Source organism: Calypte anna, chromosome Z (assembly GCF_003957555.1).
Source record: "Calypte anna isolate BGI_N300 chromosome Z, bCalAnn1_v1.p, whole genome shotgun sequence".
Lineage (NCBI taxonomy): Eukaryota > Metazoa > Chordata > Aves > Apodiformes > Trochilidae > Calypte > Calypte anna.
Window position 1 is genome coordinate 10,816,216 of NC_044274.1, and position 14,407 is coordinate 10,830,622.

The 14,407-nt window shown below is 40.7% G+C and overlaps 1 protein-coding gene across 1 annotated transcript in view; it reads left to right on the forward strand.

Moving 5' to 3' along the window:
- Positions 1-14,407, forward strand: part of UNC13B (unc-13 homolog B) — a 211,865-nt gene that overhangs the window by 57,188 nt on the left and 140,270 nt on the right. Inside the window, exons 8-9 of the mRNA XM_030467074.1 lie at positions 1,748-1,783; positions 7,930-8,152. Coding sequence (XP_030322934.1) covers positions 1,748-1,783; positions 7,930-8,152 — 259 coding nt within the window. The remainder of the gene's footprint in view (positions 1-1,747; positions 1,784-7,929; positions 8,153-14,407) is intronic.

The window sequence follows — 14,407 nt, forward strand, 5'->3', positions numbered from 1 at the left end:
ATAAAAAATACTGAATTTTTCTGTGCACATACGTGGGCAGAGCTGCTTCATTTAATGACCAGGGCAAACATACATGGCTTACTTTTTTCCTCTGATTGCTTCTGTAGGAGTCAGAAGCAAACGACCTACCTTTAAAGCTCTACTAGATAATAGAAGTGTCATTTAAACTTGAGCCATGGTTGTGCCTGTGCAAAGCACCACATGTGTGTGAGATCCTGGAGTCCAGGAACCCTGCAAGTACTGAGATGTATCTGAGGAATTGCATTGCTTTATAAACATTTTATGTCTGTGAAAGAAGGAATTGCATTGCTTTATAAACATTTTATGTCTGTGAAAGAAGGAACAATCTGACTGTAGCTTTGATGCTTCATTAGTACTGAGATAAGGAGGGAGGACTAAACCTGGGCTTCCTTTTTTTCTCCCACTTTTTTTTTGTTTCCTGGGGTAGTCCACATTTTTATGGTTTGGTGGGTTTTTTTGTTTTTTTCTTCCTGCTCAACGTTTTCTCCCTTGAAAAGGCACCAGAGCCCTTCTGTAGTACTTGTGCACAGAGACTCTGGGCCTGGGGAAGCCAAGTTAATCACTAGAACCTGTCATGGTTTAGCTGGTCTTATGCCAAAGATTTGTTTTTTTCAGAACTATTTTTTGCTATTTTTAGCTAAAAGCAAGAACTGTCCTGTTCTAACTTTGTTAGTGAGGTCAGGGACAGGGATATATTGCATCCTCTGAGATATCCCCTTCCTGGAAATCTGTGGAACTAGAGATGAGGCTGGTAGTCAGGACAGAAAGCTCTTGGTTGTTCTCTGGATTTATTTATAATGGGTTGCTTGTAGATAGCAATACTTATGTAAGCTTCACTTTTCAAAGTGTTTTTACATAGTGTCTACTAGAAATGATGCTTCTGAACCTTTTCTTGGAATTGCAGTTTCATGGATGCTTCCAAGCAGCTCTGAGAGTTGTATGTAGTAGTTTGTTGCCTCTGTCATATCGAGTATGACCTTGGGTCAGAATATGGATATTAATAAATAATCATTTGGCCATCTTACCAACGTGCAGCTTAGCTTTAGTATGGGTTTATTGTTGCCTGTAATTTAAAATAGAGGGAATTGCTTGCTGTTGTAGAATGAACTTGTGACTACTTACATCCTTAAGATGCTGTGAAAACTCTTAAGCTTTTTGCCAGCTTATATCTAGCTATGAAGGTACTCTTTGCTTAATGCTGTTTTACACATACAAAGATTCTTCATGCTATTATTACTGGTGGTGCTTTCAACACAGAGTTACCTTATTTTTGGAATGGGGGCAGAAGTGTGGAGCAACTTTGACTGCTTGACTTGTACAGTTTAGCCTAGAATTTATTGTTCTTAACTGGACTTTGGTTTCTCGGTCATTCTGTCTGTAACCCTCATAATGTGTATACTAGGAAATACAGTGCTTAACTGTTCTTGCTACATAGTGTTCTGATTAATATTTTGTCTACTTGTGTTAATAAATACATAATCACTAAATTATTCTTAAAGCTTATAGTGATCTTAATCTTCAAAGTGTCTTATAAATAAGCAAATTGGACAGTGAAGAGGAAGCCTCAAAATAAATTTAATGTTGTATTTGTAAAGACAAGAAATCTATTACATTTTTAAGCTTATCTATAAGGCATTTTAAATACGTGAAAAGTATGGTTGTGATTTATTTCTCTAAGCTTTATTTTTCTATTCCCATTCTCTGCTGCCATTTGTGTTACATGCAGGCAACTGGAGTTATTTCGGATGGGGAGAGCAGCTGAGTACGTAACAGTTTGATTTCTTGCAAGTTTTCTGATCCTATAGTGATACGGCATTCTTCAGTACAAGGAAAGTGGAAATATTTATGCATATGGAAAATATGTTCCATTGTATTTTCTTTTACTGAGTCTTCATATTTGTGTGGATGGCTGTCCATTTTTTTAACTGTCTCGTTCTGTTTTCCCCATGTTTTACATTTGTTACTTGTGCCATTTACTGGAATTTGAGGATGAGACAGAACCAGGCTGTTCATGTTTTCCTCCTTTCAAGATAATTCCATTTTTTTGGGTGTAGCCTTCTTTTTTGTTGGTCTTCTTTCCCGTGTCACCTCAAGTCAATGTTGCCAGTAGCTGAAAAATACAAGGGAATAGATAGTAGCCGTTCTACTTAGGTGCAAAGAAATGCTGGTAGTGACCACAGAAATTCCAAATGCTACAAATATGAGCATTCTGAAAGCAGAACTGGCTGGTAAACACCAGGGTGGCAGAAGGTTTGTAGGTATTGTAGCATATTCAAGCTCAGATGGTACGGTACCATGGCAAAAAGTGGTAGAGCTTTGCTTTAGTGCTTACCAGGCTCAAAAAGGTAAAACTTGGGTACTGCTGCTGTCTCATATGTGGAGCTGATGGCCACACCTGAAGACTGGTGTGTGAACTATTGCAGAGGCCACACAGCCCAATGTTTTTATTTAATTTTTCTGCAAAATGTGCATGAAGGAAGTATCTTCCCTTTCTGGAAGTCTCACAAGTTCCAACAGACAAGGCTTCTGCTTAGCTACAGTGCATGGCTTCTACTGCATGTAAGACCTTGCTCTTAAAACAAATGTTTCTGTTCCTTGTGTCAAAAAAAAGCTGAGGGTGTTGCTGAGGTGCATGCAAAGAAGGGTGCCTGCGACCACTGCCAGGAGGGAGGAGATTCTGCCTGATACCTTTCCATTTTTGACATAATGCCATTTGAAAAGGATACTTACTGCTGCCAAGTAACTTAAGTCTATTGTCTGACTAATGTTACAGTGCATTTCAGATATGTACTTGTTTTAGATGTCTTCCACCACTGACTTTCCAATTTCTTCTCCCACAATGTGTTTTGTCCTCCTTGTTCTCTTGCTTGTGATCAGACCATAAGTTCTTTTGGCATCAGCAGTGTTGATCAATTTCCTCACATTGTCCGTGTTGGATGTCTTAATTGTTTGGTATTATTCTCAGAGGTGTGTTAAGATCACTGGGAATTAACTAAACTTTTGTATGCTATTAATACACACTGTCCTAAGTAGTTTTATTTTTTTGTCCAGTTTTGTTGTGTTTGGGAGGCAAATGGGGTGGCTAGACATCAGTCAGTCAGAGATGTGGGAGGGTTGTGCAGAGAGTGTTTCTCCTGTCTGTATGAAGTGTTGGTGCATGGTGTTTTGTTTTAAAAACTGTTTGTATTCGTGGTGCTCACTGTGTCCCTTTAGTTCATCCTTCCTGTACCGTCCTCTTTGAAATCATCTTAGCAATGTTATAAGCTGGCTTGGGACAGTGTTCATGATGTTTCTAAGTAAACACTGTGAGCCTGATGATGTGATGAAAAATACACCTTGACTTGTAAACTTTAAACAGCAACTGACAAGGAAGCATCAGGAACAGCTTATTGGTAGCTGTAAGTTTTTTTCCTGGTGGGAGTTTCTTGCAACAGGAGTGCTATAGCCCAGAGCAGTGCTAGTGGGGCAAGGGACACTTTAGAAAAGCTGTCTTGAGCTGCTGACCTGGTTTCATTTTAGGAAAGGGAAGGACTTAAAGCACTAGGGTAGGTGTTCAAGGCAACCTTTGCACTTCAGGTAGCCAGTCTGTTTCTTCACTGTTGAGTGTTTCAATAGCAGAAACTGTTTTTAAGTGGGAAAAACAAGGTTATCAAAACTTCTGAACTGAAGACTGACTATTGCTTAGTTGCTGTCTTAAAATTATGCAAATTTCTAATATATTTTTAAGTGGTGAGTTGAGGCCCATGGGATGGATCATTGGCCTGCAAAGTGATGCTTAAATAATTGCTCTAAAGTTTTTGATTTTTTTTAGCATGGAAAGCTACAGAAGAGCCTCAAATGTCCCTCTATCCTTTCAGGGTTTTTTTCCCTGCCTTGTTACTTCAGTAGTCTTCTTTAAACTTCTGTGCATTTTGATTATAAGATTTCAGAGAATACTTGATTGTCAGAAGTGACCATAGTTTGGTAGGTGGTGGAATGTTTGGTCTGAAACTTAGGACAATAAGTTGTTGGCTGCTCTTATGAAAAACTATTTAAATGGATGGAGGGTGGGATAGGTGAGGTGCAAAGGGCCTGGTGTGGAGGTGGCAAAATCTCTTCTGGCCTTGGACTGTAAGTCATTCCTTCAGCTAGTAAACTTCCTTCTCTTTTATGGTTTTAAAAACAGACAAAAGCTGTGAGAAGCTTACTGGCTTATTTTGCAAAAGTAGTGGGGGTTTTAGGATGCACTCACAGAAACTCACAGAAACCTCCTTCTTCCCGAGTGCCTGACTTTTGTGCACTTACTGCTCTTGTTCCAATTTTTGCTCAAGTTTGTGGAGGATAATTATTATCAGGGACTGGACCTCAGCTGCCAATAGCTGATGACAACTCAGTGGTAGAAAAGCAGGAGGCAATTTCAACTGAATGCAGTCTTTTGAGAGGAACACCTGCTGTGCATTCGGAGCTTAAAACAAAATTTTTGAAAGTGCATTCATCAAGCCAACTGTAATAATTTTGCTGTTAGCTTTCCTTCTTGTCCTGAAGCTTGATGTAAAGAAAGTTGCCAGAGGTTAGATGTGACTAATAGAGCGGGTGTGACAGGTCTGTGCAATATGCTGTTGAGATCAGTAAATTAAAAGCTGTTTGTGTTCTGCCCTATAGCAGTTGTGTAATTTCTGGAGGCAGGAGTGGGGAGGAGTAACAGGGTTTCCAGGAGGCAGTTTGCTTCAGAGGACCTATGTCCTTTCTTGATTTTCCCCACTCTTTATAAAATCCTGCTGTGTGATATGACTGTCCAATACTTTTTCTTCTTATGCTGCCTATATGCATGAATATTCAATTATTAACATATGAAGAGCATGCTTCTGCCCTTCCCTGCAGCCTTACTGTCCTACTCTCCACACAGTGGGTCCAGTGACAAAGAATCAGTTTTCATCCCTGGTGAGCTCTTAAGTACACGTGAATTTTCTCAAGCAGGGGTAAAACAATTCCTTTTCGTTTATTGTTATGGATCTTGTTACTAACCTACTGATCTTCAGGGACTGAGGCTAAGCTAAATGTTTCCTCATGGGAGATTTGGTGAATCATACAGTTGAAGAAGATAGGGCTTTAATTTATCACACCATATGTGTGTGAGGGTTATTTTGCTGAAGCATGGATTTAGGGCCCAACCACTTACCCTTTTGAAGAGATGCTGCATCTGTAAGTTCTTGTCAGTGTCTTCCTTAAATGAAATTTAAGTGTCCGGTATGTTAATGAAAGGGATCATCACAATGCACAGGCATTTCTTGGTTTACTTTCTTCCAAAAGAAATGTATGCTATAAGCCAAATTGTGGGCCAGGTTTTGGTCCTTTTCATCAGACTGAGCAATGTCTTTTTTTGTGAACACTTCTGTTAAATCAAATGAGATTGTTCTGCAACCTAGAATGATCAGGAGTTTCTGGAGCTGGCCCTTATTTATGAGTCAGATGAGGATTTCTGCCTGGTATTAACATCTATGGATGCTGTAGGTGCATGGCACACGCATCAGAGACACAACATGTTCATTTGACATTGATGGTAGCAGCTTCTTTTCAGCCTAGCAGCCCAGCTTCTTTTAAACATGTCATCAGGGGGGCATTATGTGTCATGACCTCTAAGAGACTTCCTCTTGCTAAACACCAGTAAGAACTGGGAGAAATTCTGGTGCCACATTTAATAAGCACATGTGCTGTAAATGTTTGATTAGCATTTATTCTAATTGGATAATTTTAGATGTTGCTTATAGATACTGTGGTTCATATGGGAAATCTGTGTTTGATAGTGCAGAAGTGAGGTCCATGACTGGTTAACAAATCCACACAGCTCTTCTGTGACAGTCTGATCAGGGATTTTGGAAATGTCTGGACCCACTGGCTCTGCAGAGTCACTGACCCAGAGAAGGCCTGTGCTGCTTCCTGATAACCATAACAGTAAATCTTTGCACACCCTGATATGGTTTAGCCCAATGTTAGTGAGTTACTGTGTTCCCTATTGTTTTGACCCAAAAAACTACCGCTGATTTGTATTTGTTTTTCTACTTTTCTGGTGGGATAAACTGTTTATCCAGTGTTTCTGATGGACTGGTATCTTTTACCAGAGCCTGTAACTCAGCTGGCCTACCTTAAGTCCATACAAGCAATTGTCCAAACAGTGATTATGCAGCCATCACTGGGAAAACTTTGCATCATACCAGAGCTTTAGTTAGAGTTTAACTTAAATGAGAGTTATGTCTGATGCAAAGAAGAAATTAGTCAAGCAGCAAAATGAGGCATGAAAAAAGCCTTTGAAACGCTGTTTACGTTCCAATAAAATTGCTGTGCATTAGACAGTAATGGCTCAAGTGTTCAGCAATGACATTGCTTGGATGACTAATAGCTTGTTACCCTTCTGTGGATGGTGTGTGCCTTGTGATCTACATACAGATCTTGCTCCATACACTGGAAGTTTGGTGCTTCTCAGAATGATCTGGCACTCTTGGCATACCAAATTGTTTTTATATAACATGCCTGGAGTGTTTCTCCTAAGCACTGAACTGTAATAGAATTGAAGGGCATTGTGCTTTTAATAAAGCATAATAAAGCAGTGTATGATTGCTTTTCATTTCTGTTCTATTGTGTAGAACCTGACAAGAACTATGCGGCATTTAGACTACTAAAAAGCTGAAGAGTTAACTGCATTTTCCATGTGGACAATAAAATTGAATTGATTATTCTTAAAAGAGTAGAGCCAGGATTTTTCAAGTGGTTTGTATTTTGCAGATGTGCTTTCTGCTGGGGTTCTTTTCTACTCATCCATCACTTTAGGAACTGAAAAAATGACTAAGAACAAACTTTACCCTAGATTAAAAAATGGAGATTGAATTGGAGATGTGGGAAGTGCCAGGGAAGTACAAGGTGTTCCCTGATGCTGCATTGCATCTCTTTGGAATCTCAGCAATTAAATTATGGTTTTTTTTGCTTGTTTGTTTGTTTTTAAAGATCTGGCTCGAGAACAGCACTTCCACTTGATTGTTCAGCTCATGGTGCATGTCTCTGTAGGACACATACTGTTGTATAAATTACCAGAGGGGCCTTAATCTGGTTGTTCTTTTTTAGACTGACTTTTGGTGGTGGAGTGAATGATGGCTGATCTTTATTTGCACTTGTTTCAAGCATATTAATGGTGCATTCCACTGCCAGGTGATGTGTGCATTTCACTTTAAGCTTGCAAAGATAACCTTGCATCCTGCACAGCCAGACATAGCCAGACACTAATATTGGTTTTTTTAGTACCTTTCATTGCTGTAACTCTGTGTTCTTTTTCTGAAGTGTTAGCAAGCCAAAGTGTTTCTACTAGGAGAGGGACTCATTGGGAAAAGAGCTTCTTTCTTTGTGAAAGCTATCATTAGTGTTGATTACTGAACTCAGACTGATGTACCTGTGTGTGTTTTGTTTGTTTGTTTGTTTCGTTTTATTGTTGTTGTTGTGGTTTGTTTTTGAGTTTTTTTGCTCTTGTTTTATTATTTTTTTTACCCCCTAACAACTAAATGTTCATTTTGACAGCAGCCAAAGAGACTGAATTTTGGCTGTCAGGGTGGTCTGCTCTGTGGGGTTTGTTTGTTTTTGGTTTTTTTTGTTTTTTTTTTTTTTTTTTTTTTTTTGTGGGCTTATTTTTTTTAATGAAAACATCTTAATTTAGCTATTAGGAGTGACTAAAGAGAAATAAACTCCTATGACTGAAAGTGGGAGAGAAGGGTTTGGAAGAGATCACTGGAATTCCTTGCTACCTACCTGAGAGAACTGAGGGTTATTACCAGCTGCCAGATGGAGAGACAGATCCATAGCAGAAATAGCATTTCCTACAGGGGCTCCACTGTCCCAGGGAGGCATCTTGGCAGAGCTGTGCCCTTAACTGCTTTTGTTTCTCAGCTTTTGAAGATGCTGACAGCGCTGTGGATGATCGGGACAGCGACTATCGCAGTGAGACCAGTAACAGCATCCCTCCTCCTTACCACACCACCGTGCAGCCCAATGCCTCCGTGCACCAGTTCCCTGTCCCATCACGCCTGCAGCAGCAAGGGGTCCTGCAGGAATCCTGCACCAGCTCCTTACGGAATCATGGTCTGGATTATCGAGAGCGTTTGGCCATCAGGTGGGTGCTGTCTGCTGGTGGGCAGCGCTTCTTTTCCTCTTGATTTTCCACGGGATACCCAGAGGGTTCCAGGCCAGCTCAAGGGCTTTGAAAGGCTTCTGACAGGAGGGTGTGATGTGTTGTGTTAATGCTGGCACTCTGCTCTGAACCAGGCAAAACAAAGATGTTACTTCAGAGCAAGAAGTTTAGTGAACTGCCTTTTACAGGTACACACACGACTCCGAGGTGATTCGTTCTTGGTTCTGCTTTCACCTCACCTTCAGATGGCCAGAGCACTGTGAAATTAGTTTTTTGGGTACCATGGCATGGATGGCCTCCCAAGCCAGCAAGAGAGGGCCTAGCAGAGGTACCCTGTTAGGTGTTTGTTTCTTGGGGCAGGTTTCTTTTCTGTTCTAGGTTAGTTTTTGTTCCTCTGCTAGCTCTGACAAAACAACATACTCAAGAAGAAAGTGCCAATTAGAATGGTATTTTAAATTTTTAAAAATCATGTTGAATAGTGTGTTTTCTGGTTTCCTTTGAGCTGTGTGGAAGGTATTTTACTTACTCTATATTAGCTTTTGGACGATAAATCAGTAGCTTTACAACTGCTTTTATCTTTAAATAGAAAGCACTAGACCATAACTTGCCAGGTTCAGTGGCTGTGAGCTGGAGCAGGGTGTGCTGGCAACTGCAGAAACTTTGCAAAACTGCTCTTTGAATAACAGATTGGTTAAGTGTGAGGGGGAAAGCAGAAGAGATTAGACAGTGCTGGTCAGCTTGGTGAGAGTGGGTGTGTAGAGTGTGGAAGAAAGAGGCAGTCGCTTAAACTTTGTTGCAGCATTTTATATGCATTAAATTGATTCTACCTCACCCCCCTTGGTAAGAATGTTCTTTATTTTGTATTTCCAAAAGCCTGAAGATGAATTCAATTGCCCTTGTGGCTGTATGACCAAGACTAAATTTTACCCTTTTTGCATTATGCTCTTCAATGGTAAAAGCTAAAGTTGATTTTTTCACATGCCCGGCAAGATTTTTTGGTAGATACTTAATCTTAAAACTTAGAAAATGCAAATATGCTTTCCTGAGAAGCTATATGGGATTGTCTTTCATACCAGAAAGGTATTATTAATGAGAGATGGATGAAAAGAAGCATTTAGGTAAATATCTTGTATATTTCCAAAACAGAGTTGTAGCTGAGTATTGCAAAACCAAATTGTGTTTGACTTTTGCTCCTAGCAGCTCCAAGTTCTGTGGACCAGGCAGTCACCTATGAAATTGATGTTCTTGGCAGACCGCATTTGGTGATTGCTGAGGAAATGACAGCATGTAGGAGGCTGTCCTGGGCAGACCCAGAGAAACCAGACAGAGTTCTGTCAGAGCCTGCCTTGAATTGGGCAAAACGTTGTCTGTGCCAAAATGCTTCAGTTGAAACTGGCTGTTTTTTGGTTTTGTGGGTTTTTCCCTGACACTTAGGTATTTCTGAAAGTGTTTATGATCCTCTTTGTGAGCTGTTACATGACTGTGTTCCTTTGATGGAAGTACATGAATGTTATTCCACCCCACCCCATCTCCTAAGGATATCAAGTATTATTCTTATATGCCCTTGGAGTGTATTTTGTGCCGAGAGCCAGTTTGACTTCAGAATCGCACACCTTCCCTTTCGGTTTTGTCTCTTTTAAGCACTGACTTTTCTCTGCAATGTTCATTTTGTGTAACCACGTCTCCTCCATGTCTCCCTGCTCTTGCTCTCTTTACTTCCAAGGCGATATGATAGCATAGATTCCACTGTGAGTGGCCGAGCTGACCTAGAGTCCACATCTGAATCTAGCCAAGTGACGAGTCGCCAGTGCTCAATAGAGAGCAGGCGCTCTCCAGATCTGTCTGATAGGTGGGTTAACCTCTTTGCAGCCTCTCTGCTTGCCTCGTGGCTGTTGCTGCTGTGAAGTGGTCTTGTGATCTGTTTCAGCTGATACTTGCTGTTTGCCTTGGCTCTGTTTCAGATCTGTGAGAGTTTAACGCTGAGCTGATGTCATAATCTTTTTTTCTCCTCTCAGGTGTCTGGCTTCTTGCTTTATTTCGAGTAAAAGGAATGCTCTGTAGAATAGCTGGGGAAACACTTATGGCAAGGAGGAGGTCTATTAGAAGGAAAAGTAATTTTCTTTATGCCTAAATTAGTCAATTGTTGGTTCAGCATTTACAGCTAATGGCTCTTCAGGCATTCATATAGCTCCCGTTGCTTTCAGATGAGATTTGGAAGGGCTTGATCCAGTAACTATGGTGGCCCCTGGGAGTGTTTTAAATTTCACTAGCTTTTTTAAGAAAATAATTTCAAATGCTTGCTTAAAATTGCAGGCAAGATGTGTGCTAAGTGTTCTGAACTGCATACAACAGTGTTCATTTAAAATAACAAGTATCTTTCCAGTTAGTGTAAGTTAGCTAATACTGGTTTAAGTGAAGCAATTAAACTGGCAGTAGTGGAAATGTGATGACCTATTTCTCTTTCAGGCCTAGCCCATCAGTATCTCATATTGGCTGAGGCAATTCTCAAGGTTAAGACTCTTGTGTTAGCAGTAGACGTAAAATGCCCATGTGCCCTTTGCCATTCCCTGTTTTTATAGGGTCAGGGTAAGTATGCCCTCGTGCTACTTAGTTCTCAGGTGAGACAAAACTGTAGTGCATCTTTCAGATGAGAATTTTAAATTTTTTTTACAACCACTTTCTGCGTGTTTATTTTTATGTAGGCTGGCAGGAATTCTATTTTTTTGTGAGATATAGATAGAGGAAGCTTTCTTGCTATTAGCTTTTGGATTGTTGAGCATCTGAGATAACCTTTCTAATCAAGGGCTAGGAGTTAATCCCAAAATCCCAAGGATCATTTCCTTGGGTTTCTGGGAGACTTCAGGTTGTTTGATAGCAAAGCACTACCTGTTTTAAGTCATTCTCCCACAGTGGACAACTGTAGATTGTTGGATCTGTTTAGGTACATTCTAAATGGGAAGTAAGGGATCATGGAAAGCACCTGAGGCTTAAGATGGTATAATATCCATTGTCAATGTTTTGTTTTGCCTTCTGATCCAGTAACAGCTCTGAGGATTTTAATTTTGTGTTGGCAGGAGCTCCCTGAGGGGCATAAGCTTCAGTGTCAGCCCTCACAGCAAAAAGAAGTGGTGGAGAAACTGGAACTCCTTTAGTCTCTGGTGTGCACAGTTTATGTTCTGTGCCCTGTTTCCACTTCCCTGGAGTCTTGCATCTTTGCAAGAGACTTCTGCAACCACTCTTGGGAGAAACAAAGTGCCTATGTGCTTTATGAATACCACTAAAACAAAAATCTGCAGTCTAGAGTGACCGAAATGCATGCATATCATAGTGGAATGGTGTGTGTGGGCACATCTCAAAGTAGCTCTGTTACTGTAATAAGTGACTTTTTTCAGTGTGCCTAAAAATGTAACAGCAGAGAACTGGTACATCCAAGGCTATGAGCCCTCACTTGATCACAAAAAGCTGTTTTCCTTCGAACATGCATTTCTAAATTCTGTGCAACAGTAACTGGTAGATTATCATAACTCATGCTGCTTTTTTTGAATATTTGATTGAAGTGTAATGGTGGTAGATTGGCAGGTTTTCACTTTTGTTATCTCTGGATGTTTCTGATTTTAATTTTCCTTTATTTAATGCATGGTTTTTCATTGCTTTTTTTCCTGTCCTTTCTAGAGCTTTTTTAAAAAAACTGTTATTTTCCTTTCCTATTTTTTCCTGCCTCTCTCCTTTTCCCTCCCACTCCTTTTATTTCTTATCTTAGACAAGAATCTCTAGCTAAAAATGAAAGAGTCAGGATCATTCCGTTTAACTCTGAAGACGGAGAAGAAGAACAGGAGAGTAACTATGAAGAGCTAGGAAAACTGCTAATAGAGGAATTCTTAGAAAAGAGTCATAAAAATAGAAGTTGGCAGGAGACAAGCATAAAAAAGATGCAAAATCTCTCAAAAAGAGAAAATTTCAACCACTGTGAAAGATCAAGGTGCTGCAAAAATGTGTGTGTGGAGTCAGTATCTGTAGATGTCCCTAGGTATCCTCAGGAATATGACACAATAGATAGGAGAAGGAAAAAGAAGCTGCGACACCATTTTGAAGAGACTGAACAAATAAGCCTCCAAAGTAATGAAGGTCCACAGTTTCCTAGGGAGAAAATTATTTATTTCAATGGTGTGGCAGGTGATGCTGAACCAAATGATGAATTCCCAGTATATGATAGAATTGGGAAATATGCCAGCAGCTTTGAAAATAAGGAAGGGTTGCCTGCCTATCCCATCCTGCGTCCATACAAAAATGGCTTAATGGTTAAAAGTGGCAAATTGCCCCACAGACAGGGTGTGAACCATGAGGGCTCACTCCACCTCAGTTGCAGTGAAGACATGAAACTCATGGGGATGCCAGATAACACTTTTGTGCCTGTGGATATCCTTGAAGAATTTGACAGCAGTGCTGATGAGCTCCAGTACTCGCCTGCTTCAGAAGATGAAATGGGGGAACCATCACAAACATGGTGTGATTCTGATATCAGCCATTTGAGAAACTTCACTGTTAATTACCCTGCAAATCTGGGTTTCCAGTTGAAGGACAGCTGTGATAAAAAACACAAGACTAAAGGGAGCAAGCATGGTCATCCTATGCAAGACTTAACGCTGTCTCCTGTTGAAGAACCCAGTGATGAGTACATAGACACGATGGATGAGCTACAGTGTCTTGTAGAATCAGTTTCAGAATACTTGGCTGAAAAGGAGGAAGAAATCAGCAAATTTGGTACATTGCCAGAGAGAAAAAACATTGAGAGTGTATCACTGAAGCAGGATAATGCTGGTAGTTCAGTAGAAGGCAGGAAGCCTGAGGAGACCAAATGTCCTGCTGCAGAGGAGAGTACCAAGGGCAAATCTGAGTCTCTCCCAGACTTGTCAGGTGTAAAGAATACAGTGAATTCCCTGTTTAGCTCTTTCACTGAAAAGGTGGGGTCAAGCACAAAACAGCTCACAGCCTCCGTTGAAAAGCTTGTTTCTTCCACTCCAGAGAAAACAGAAACCAGAAACTCACAAGAAAGTGGAATCTCAAATATATTTTCTAGTAAGCCCAAAAGTGAGAGTACATCTTCCGGAGTGACAGCAGATAACAAAACTGATAATAAAGACACCAAGTTCTCCATTCAGGCTTTGCTACCATCCCAGGTGGGTGGTGAGAAAACAGCCCAGAATGTGAATACCAACAAGCCAGAAACCACTGTGGTGGGCAGCAAGCCTTCTGCATCACATCATCCCCAGCAGTCACAAGGAGCTACTGCTGACAGCCAGCAGAACCAACAATCGGTTATGAATTCTGTTCTAGGCATTTTTAATCCTCTAAAGATCTTCTCTGAGAAGGAAGTGCCAAAACAGGAAGTCATGAAAGAGGAGCACACCAAAGAGGACAGCCGTGCTGTGAAAGTTGATGAGGTAAAGAAAAGTGAGAGACCATCTGAACAGACAGAAACCAGGACCAGCAGCGTTGTTCCAGAGACACGAATGAGCGAGACTCGAAGCGAGGCAGGGGTAAACGCAAATAGCACTTCTGTATCTTCAGTCTTTGGCAGGCTCACAAACTCAGTCAGTTCCTTCAGTCTGAAAACCACTTTTGATGGTCTCTTGGCTCCCAAGCAACAGGATGTGCCACAGAAGCAGCCAGACTTGCATCATGTTGCAAACCAGCCAGATGCCACTGTGAAAGAAGGTGCAACCACTGCCAGGGAGCAGCCTCCTGCAAATAGCTCAGGGAATCAGCATACAACAGGTCAGGAAGTGGGGAGCAAGCAAGACATGGAACCTACTGCACAGCCTCAAGATCAGGCTGCAGCATCTGAAAGTTTTTTCAGTCCACTCAAAAAGTCTTTCAGTCAATTACTGCTTCCTTCTGCTGGACAAGGACAGAAAGAAAGTACTCCTGGGCATTTTAAAGGCCATAAGTCTGAGGATGATGTAAAGCAGAATAGTTCTTCAAAGGAAGAACATACATTTCCTTTCACTGGAAAACTTCCTTTTTTCAGTGGTTTAGGTTTTTCAGAGAAGCAAGAACGTACAAATGAGAAAGGAAGCTTTATCCCTTCATTATTTAAATTTTCTTCTGCAGAAAATGTAGCACCTTCACAGGACCAAAGAATTAATCAGGGTTCTAGTGCTATTTCTTTGCCTGAAGACAGAAAGAGTAAATCAGAAAATTCCATTTCCTCAAAGTTCAGCTCTCTTCCAAATTTAT